The following is a 9773-nucleotide window of genomic DNA, read 5'->3' on the forward strand; positions in this document are numbered from 1 at the left end:
GATCTAGGACACAAAGCTGGATTGTCCATTCGTGTCTGGCGAGCTTTTTTGGAAGCAAGAGGGGTGTGGGGGGCGGGAAGGGCATTGTATGAGTGAATGTTAGTAAGAGTTAGTGTCACGGAGTCACGTGATAGCCTACACCTGGGAACTAAACAATGGTTACTACCTATCTACGATAAGTGGGTGGAGTAAATGATAAACCTTCTCCACATTAAAAGCTCTTTTTTTTGTGTGTTAATTTAGTTTTACCTTCACCTATCCCTTAGTCTGTCGGACGGTTGAGACACCGCAGAGGATCTAACAACAACTGCTTTCCATTTCTCTCTGTTCTCTCAATCTTTTGTAAGGATCAGAGTCACTTCCATAGACATACCCGTTTATTCATTGATGTCTTCCCGTCGCTTCAATCGTCTGCCTCTTCTTCTTTTACCTGGTACTGTGCCCTGCAGGAAAGTCTTTGCGAGCCTTGAAGACCTCATAATGAGGCCGTATAGTCTTAACTCTTTCTCTCCGTTATTATTTAACACGTTCTGATGGAATCAACGTTGGTATCGTCAGTTCGGAGAGAAAGAGTTAACTTGCGTTTTTAGTTTTTGAGAGTGCCAGAAGGTCATAGTGGGACCTAAAGGTACGTCCACTAAAACTTCCTTTCAACGAAGGAGGATCCCCCCCCCCTCTCTACACTCTCGCCTATAGCTTTTAGTAGATTATGAAACATATCAGAAACTATTGTAGCATTGTCACACATACACAGAGAAAGAGAAAGAGTGACTGATGACTTTACTGGCTGACTGTGACTGACTGACTGACTGACTGAGATCTGGCTAGAGAAAAACAAAACTCGTCCATCTAAAAAAAAACTGTAACTGGCTCTCCATTTCGAATGATGGCGTTGATATTGTAACATAAACATTAGATGCGTCCTGTTGAAACAGTCTCTCTCTCTCTTCTTTTATTCATTCACTACCCCACACACACACGTACACATACACGCACTGTACTATAATCTTCAAATACAAAAACAAAATTTAATAAAATGCTCTGAAAGACACAAAGATAAAGGCACATTCCTCGTCCCATATGCTAGGACAAATTTGTACAAATACTCCTTCTTCCCTAGTGCTATTAGAGCATGGAATGGGTTGCCTGAGCCAGCCAGAAAAACCAGTGACTTGGCAGAATTTAGGTCATTGGTTAATATGCATGACTGAATGCATGACGCGTAGGACGTAGTCATCTTCTTTTTTTGAAGTAACGTCTGTATTATATAAGATAAGATGTCCAGGTTATGGCACGCAAGTAAGTCTTCCCGTCCAACGTAGAGACTGAGCGTGAAAGACGTCCTTGTTAGTGATCCCAACTTTGCACCAAATCAACTTGTTGATTTTACAAGTTGAAATAGACAACAGCACGTTGATATCGACTTGCCATTGCACCAATTAGAATTTGAATCCTTCATGCCATTCATTTTTAATCGATCCAGACGAGCCTTAATACGTTTATGCGATTAGAAATAATTTCATTAATTGGTTCAGTCCAATCATTTTTTTTTTAGGACTTTGGGGAGGGGGAGAGAGTGTCTAACGGGAGAAGGTTTCCGTGCTGCCCTTTCAAAAGAAATTTAAAAAAAAAGTTTCTCGAGTATGAATTCGAGCTCGAGCCTCCATAATGGAAGGCCGACATGTTTGCCACTGAGCTATTCAAGTACTTAGAAAAATAGATTTTATCAGTCTATTGATAGTTAAAATTTTTTGCGAATGGTCTATTTCTCTACACAAGACTTATCTCCCATAGCTCAGTACATTTCTCTATATAAAACACAATTAATTAATTACGACTGTTTGTTTTACCAATTGGTTAATTTGTTTGGATTTGTTAATGTTTTGTCATCGACTGTGAGGAATTAAAATACGTTTCAACCTGGTCCTAGAATGGGTAGTGGGAGAAACAACGTGTAATAGATTGCACTCAGGCAGAGTGAGAACATAATGAGATTTGTAAACAGACAAGTCAGATAGATAAGATAGATAGATAAGATAGATAGATAAAATAGATAAGATAGATAGATAGATTATATAGATTGATAGATAGATAAGATTGATAGATAGATAAGATAGATAAGATTGATAGATAGATAAGATAGATAGATAAGATAGATAAGATTGATAGATAGATAAGATAGATAGATAAAATAGATAAGATAGATAGATAGATTATATAGATAGATAGATTATATAGATAGATAGATAGATAGATAGATAGATAGATAGATAGATAGATAGATAGATAGATAGATAGATAGATAGATAGATAGATATTTAAATTGTTTAGCTTATCGTAAGCATCTGTTTTGTTGTCACGTAGACAGAGTGAACTGATCAACTATGTTTATGAATGCCTAGGCTATACATTCAATAATAACGTCTTTCGGCTTGAATCTCACTTTGACATTGGCATTGATGAGGCGATACCGGTACATGTATTGTTAATTGTTATTGGTTATTGGTTACAAGTTATTGGCGAGTTCGATATAGGAACATCGATGTTTGTATTCAAATGTTATCTATCGTTCAAAGTGTTCAATAATGGTTAAGTTTTTTTTTATATAGGGATTTTTTTATTTAGTTAAAAAAATATTTATCATTATTCTACGCAAAAAAAAAAAAACAAATCTGGCCAGATTTAAGGTTTTTTAGGCTAAACATAAATTCTACGTTCAGACTAAACACTTAGAGGCCAAATTGGCCGCGTTGGTGGTACTACAGTTTTCTTGGACCAATACAGGAACTACACTTCTACCTGGCTACTTCTGCTGTTTATCGGGGAGAGAACGTGTGGCGACTAATTTCCCCAAATCGTACGTCTGCTCCCCGCTCTCCCCTCCCCGACCCTCTCTTTCCAGTAGCAGACGATAAATGCTCCTTTGCCTGACGTCCCTAAACGTGAGCGAGCTAATTAGCGAAATAAATGGCCGCCATCCAATCAAATGAAGACAGCCGGAAGAGATAAGTTTCTTGAAGTTTGAATTTTTTTTTAATCACTCCTCCCCCCCCCCCCCTTTTTGTTTCCACTCTAGCAATTTTCTCGTTGTGTGTTTGAGTAGATTATCGCCCCTGTTGTAGCAAAGTTTCTACACATTTTTTTTTCTCTCTTCAATATTTTCTATCGTTTTCATGCTTTAGTTTTTAACTCTTTCTCTCCTAACTGACGATACCAGCGTTGATTCCACCAGAATGTGCTAAATAATTACGGAGCGAAAGAGTTAAACGCTCCATTAGCCCATATGTTGGGGATCTAGTCTGGCCAGTCATCAGACCTCGAGTATATTGACAACTACGCTTGCCTATAAAACATTTTGTGTGCTTCTGACTTTACGCAAGGAACTAGTGCATCCACCACGCTAATGCGAATGGAATAGTCTTCGACTGTTTAAACTCAAAATCTTTTCTGACGAAATGTGCGAGAGATTTTTGTGTCTTACTTTTATGCTTATGCAATAATGTATTGTAACCTCGTACTGACAAAAAAGGGGGGGGGGTCGGTGGAGAAGTAGAAAAAGAAGTGCTTAGGTAAAAGTCTCTCATTAACTCTTTCTCTCCGTAATTATTTACCACATTCAGGTGGAATCAACGTTGGTATCGTCGGTTAGGAGAGAAAGAGTTAACGCTGGACTTGAGGTCAGTATCAACGTCCCGTACGGCGCTGAAATGTTCAATGACAGAAAGCAGACGTTCTCCCGTCTGTATGTGGTGAAGGGAGGGGGGGGGGGTCGTTCAGACAACACTTAGGACCATCGCCATTTTTGTGTTGTTGTGTCTGGGGCTATACATGAGGGTGTGGTGACAAAGCGCTTGGCCGCCTAACGAGAGATCTCGAGCTCAAAACCCGACCAAGACTGGTGGATTTTTTTATTTTGGAATTTTATTTAGGCCGCCCAACTCTCATAACATTGGTTGGGGGGGGGGGAATGTAAAAGTAGTTGGTTGCTGTGTTGGCCACGTGATCATACCAGTCGGTCAAAGTGCTGTACATCATGTGATCATCACAGGGTCTAAAAGGGGAGGGGGGGGGGAAACAAATGTTAATTAAAATCATATTGGAATGATGAACGTTCGAATCCCGATTTTGAAAAAATAAATAAAGTACCACGCTTCTGCGCGTTCACTCTCGAGATCACTTGGTTTTGAACCTCGATCACAACGTCCCACTGCTGACACCAGATCTTTTGTTGTTTCAAAAATCTTCGAAGGAAACAAAATGGTGGATTAAATTTCTTTTGGAATGGCAAGGCTTTTTATTTTATGGTCAAAGACAAAACACTGCACTGCTTGGGCTCACAACTAACATATGCTGAAAATAAAATCCAGTTTGCACCGGTTGAGCCACTACTGGCGGTATGCGCCACTTTGAAATCCACCAGGTGTGCCAGTTGTCAGGATACATACAATGAGATGCTCGCCCATAGGGCGTGTACCGCGCCCCCAGCTCACCCCTCCCCACTCAACCTGGACACATAACCCGCCTCACTTTTTGTATCTGTTATCTTGCCAAAATGAAATAGACTTGCCCTCTTCTTATCGTCTGCGTAACTGCATTGCCCCGCGGCTTAGAGTTCTCCACAAGCATGGGACATTCTGTGCAACTTTTTTGAGGTGAAATATGTCGTCTGCTCGTAGTTAATTGTCAAATGATTAACTGCAGACGAGAGGCCATAGCTTACTGTCGTGTCTCTGTCCGCGGCAATGCTGGGCTGAATTACGTAAGGTGGTGATCTGGGGGCTATCTTGTGAAGAATGATTGAGGTGATTGTGCAGAGGATTGTGATCACAATCATCTTTCAATTACCGCCACCATTTCAGTTTTATCACATCACGTGTGTGTTAAAGTGTGTGCCAGGTTGTCTGGCCTGTCTGCCAGGTTGTCTTGCATGTGTGCCAGGATGGATAATGCGTAATATCGTGTAACATTTCTGCGTTGCCAGTATCCTAACATCTTTGCAATATGCACACACAAAAATTGATGACATCATTTCCAATAGATTTAATAGATTCTTTATACTATTGTAGCATTAAGATGCGTTTAACAGTGTCAGTAATTTAAACAAAAATTATAAGTCAGCTTATCAACTAAACGCGTTTTTCGTTGTTGAAGTTCCTCGTAAAATAAAAAAAGATATAATTTTAAAGCGCCAATAGAAAGAAACCCGAATTGTTCATTGATCATTTTGTTTCTCTCTGGCCACTTGGCTAATAATAAATTGTAGAGGGTGGGTCATACAAAGATATTTGTTAGTTACAGATCAAGTTTAATTAGCTAGTTATTTGCCATAGAGTAACATTAAGTTTATTTGAATGACCTAATTTGATTATTATTCTCAACAGGTCCAGCCCGTGCCGGAAGTAGCTTCAGGTGTTCCCCTGGTAAGGCCATCCATTTCATTCAAGTTGACCAGCACAAGTAAGATGAAACTGACCAGTGAATGAGTTGCCAGCTTGGACAGTGTCCTGAAAGTAGTCGTTCTACTCCAAAAAATGACCAGACCCTACACGGTAGTTCTGTCCATTGTGTCCACTGGTACTGAGGGTTGCGCCTTAGAACTTCTGTGTTGACCTTGATGAGGAATGGACAGAACAACCCTAGTGACCACATTCGGCTGGACACTGGTCATCTCAGTGGTCTTCTTTATATTTAAACCGGACATGCTTATCAGGTCCGATGTTTATTGGACCCAAATACACTTGATGTCAAGTGTATCTGAAATTAGCAATATTTAAAAGAGTGGAGATCGTAAGGGTCTTACGTCACCAAGCAAAACACATTAATGATTTTGTTCAAAAGTCCCTTCGACCTAATGACTATGCCACGTGTTCTGACTTCTGCTTTAGATATTGGTCCTTGATGTTTCATTTGTTGACTTACTGGATTACTCTCATTGCTGTGTTGCTCAGTTTTATTTGTTTCGTTTTATTTTAATGACCTACATTTTTATTTGGTTGCTGTTTTTTACTATTTTTTAAAAATTAAATTCAAGACTGGTGATAATGTACTTTATGTCACGTGACATTATGGCTGTGTTTGATTGGCTCGCTACTGTTTCTCGTTCTGTTGTTACCGAAAAGAATCAAATGTTGCAGAAATGTAGGCTCATTGACCTACTTAATTGAATAGTTGATTTTAGAGCAGTGCTGTGTGTTTGAAACCACTCAGACAATATAGAGTCATTCTTTATCCCCCCAAAAAATAAATTATTTCAACTTGTTGTAGCGGTTTACATTGAAACAAAAAATGTTTACATATTAGTGATGTATTCAATTAAATCGCCAAAATAAATTTGACCAAAGGCACTCTTTTGCATGTATACATTTTTATACATTTCTTTCAAGTTTCTTTTCACATTTTTTTAAAATTGTTGTTTTTAATTTTTTCATATTTTTTTTTTATTTGTTGAAAGTTTACATTCGTTTTTTAAAAGAATTCAGACATTTTGTTGAACGAAACAATGTTCCATTCATTTTGGCGTTTGCAGCTCATGTTTTTAGTTTGTGTTTTTAGTTCATGATAACAAAAAGTGTGGTGAGCCCCCGTTGGATAGAAAACGAAACAAACTAAAATACAAAAGCAAGATTTTTGTTGAACTGTTTTATTTTAATGACACCCGCGACATATCATTGTGCGTGTGTGTGTGTGATTATAGACTTAGTGTTTGTGCTACGTATGCCCAAGGCAGCACATTCAAATGGGCATCCAGCACTAAGAAGTATTGAGCAAGGGGGGGGTGGAGCCTTTTGTTATCTAGTAGAAAAAAAAAAGAGAAAGAAAAAATTAAGAAATAAAATTGTGGGGAGGATGACGTCACGTGATTTGCATGCTTTTTATTTTCTTTTATTCGTAGAATATGTTCATGGCGCGCTGCTCGAGTGTGGGCGATAGGACTTCAAGCTTGTCTCTAGTAGAGTTGACAGCTGACTGAAGGAGTCTCATATTAATACACAGTATTACCCCGAAGCTGTCTTATTGGTTCTTACTATTGTTTATTATGTATGTTGCCTGTTAATGATGTTCCGTGTATATTTGACTAATCTGAGGAATTGTAGTTTAAATGTTGGTCCAGGGATGTGTGAATTTTTTAAAAAGTATTTGAGATTGTTAATTCGCTTGTTAAAAATGTTTCCAGACAGTCATAGGGCACAGTGATACAACTGTCACTGCTTTTGATTATCACCACTCGTCATTGAGGCAATTAGGTCAGAAGGGCAGTAATATATTAAAAATGTAAGGCAAGTTAGTCTGAAAGGCAATCATGTATGTATAATCTTGGGCAAGTATGCCTGAATGGTAATTATATAAGGCGGGTAGACCAGTAAGACACTCATCTTTTTGAAGTCTCATTAGGTGAATATGTCATAGGTTATTAGCCCTATATGGCAGTCATCTCTATTTGCCTTTAGGCAGCTCAGTAAACACGACTCTGCTCGAGTCGGGTGTCATAGGTAGCCAAGCCAAGTTCAAGCGTACTTAGCCTCTCGACCACGCTTCCCTCTTCTAGAGTACACTTTTAAGCTCAGACACTTGGACTTATCAAATAGAAAGCGCTCATTTATGGTCTTAGTTTTAACACATTAAATTAGAAACCGGAAGTTGTCATAGGTCTACAATTGTTCTGCATCTACGGACCAAAGTTTGAAGATCACTTCTTTGATCCACGTCTGTTATTGACATGCTCATTGGGTATCAAAGCAAGGGCAAGGTCGTCTACATATTGTTTCATATTCCGCTGTCTGAATCTTTAGTATTTTGTTTGCTTTAAGATTGTCATAAGCATGTACATTTTTTTTTTTTAAAAGGTGGTTGAATGTGAAAGTGATTATTATAAACTCTGTTTATAAGTTGAGTATGTTTAACTAAGTACATTAAATATATTTTTTTGTTTGTTTGTTTCATATTAAATTTTATTTAAACTTTTGAATCGTCTGCTGAATGTTGACTTTTGGTTTGTTGAGTTTGATTGTGTTGTGCAAAAGTGTTGACTCTGGGGTTGTTGTTACCGGTCGTTGACTTGTAGCACCAAACTTCTGGTAGACAACTAAACCGTTGTAGGCGAAATATATATTAACTAATAAAACGTCAAGTAACTTGTTATATATAACTTGAGTAACTTTCTTGTGAACGATTATAATTCATTTGTAGCCTCAGATATAGACTAAAACAACTTATGATAAATGAAATAAAATGTAGTAGACTTTGGTATTCTCGTCTTTAAATAAAATCTAAAACAACTTGTGATCAATGAAATAAAATGTAGTAGACTTTAGTAATGATGTCTTTGAATAAAATCTAAAACAACTTGTGATCAATGAAATAAATTTAGTAGACTTAAGTAATGATGTCTTTGAACAAAATCTAACTCACTACACTCCCTTCCAGTCTCATGCTCTAAAGTCGTCTCCCCTAACGAAGACCAAGGACGACACTGCCACCTATGTTGCATCATTCACAACCAATCGCTAACCTCCTCCCACGGTCACCATATAGGCTAACACACTCTCACACACACACAGTCCATACCATTGGTGAAATGTTGTTTCATATCATCAAGTCACAACACACACACACACACGCAATTATAAATGTCTATGAGACAGATACACGCAGACTGGTTGACAGAGTTACCCTTGAGTTGTTTAACGTGTGATTGATCTTACAAGTAACATAATAAGAAAAGTGTTATATATAAATATATTATATATATATATATATATATATATAAATATATATATGGGGACAGCTTAAACCACCAAATAGAAATTACATGTTTTAATAATAAAAAATACTTTTTACAAATAAGTAGGCATGCGAATAAGAAGAAAATAAATATATATATATATATATATATATCTTATATACTTTTTGAGAAAAAAATTTTTTAGGGCTATTTTTAGCTAAAATGATGAAAAAATAGTTAATTTTCTTGTCAAGATTTCTTAAAATCTAGTTCAATAAAACTTAAGCTGTTGATTATTCAATACTAGTAATTACTCTAAAAGTTTACAACCTTTTGTAATTATTCTGCTTCATTTTCATACTTGTATATACAACATTATTTGTGCCAAATTTCAAGGCAAAATATTCATAAATAAATTTTTTCATCACACCATCTCTGAGCAAAACAAATGAGAAAATGGTTAATAGGAGAAAACAGCAAAAAAAAAAAGGACTTGTAACCTCTGTGGTAAAAACTAAGTTAGTATACAAAATAAAAAAAAATATTTAAAATAGTTTCACTTTGAATGTGGACATCTTGTATACACCTAATTGTTCAGAAATGAATACTGTATAATATTCAATTTAAAAAATCGATAATTTTGAACTGTAAAAAGGGGGGGGGGTTAAACTGTCCTCACGTAGATGAGACACTTCCTTTACGAAGCTGATAACTTTTTATAAGTGCTTACTTTGTTCTTAATTTGGTAACATTAAAATGCATATTCTAGTTCGGTGATGGGTCTGTAGATTCAGACTTACAAGACGGTGCACGAAATATTCCTGAACGTCCATTTATATGTTTCATTATTTAATTGACGTCATGAATACCCGCTGGCATATCCGTTCAGAATAAAGATTGTCTAGACCTCCAAGCCGAATTCAATTATACTGCGAAAAATTATAACGGTTAAACCAGGGTTTTCCCTGTGTGTCAATCAACTAATGATTCTTTTCCCAAAGATATTCATAATCTGTCAAATTTATCGGAAAATAGTTAGAGCCGTTTTCGA

General features: G+C 37.0%; 1 protein-coding gene across 1 annotated transcript in view; it reads left to right on the forward strand.

Annotated features, from left to right (window-relative positions):
* The window catches only part of LOC106054479 (uncharacterized), a 74820-nt gene extending 66985 nt beyond the window's left edge, over positions 1 to 7835 (forward strand). Inside the window, exon 19 of the mRNA XM_013210357.2 lies at positions 5382 to 7835. Coding sequence (XP_013065811.1) covers positions 5382 to 5483 — 102 coding nt within the window. The 3' untranslated portion in view covers positions 5484 to 7835. The remainder of the gene's footprint in view (positions 1 to 5381) is intronic.
* Positions 7836 to 9773: the final 1938 nt, after the last annotated feature.

Source organism: Biomphalaria glabrata, chromosome 3, assembly GCF_947242115.1.
Source record: "Biomphalaria glabrata chromosome 3, xgBioGlab47.1, whole genome shotgun sequence".
Lineage (NCBI taxonomy): Eukaryota > Metazoa > Mollusca > Gastropoda > Planorbidae > Biomphalaria > Biomphalaria glabrata.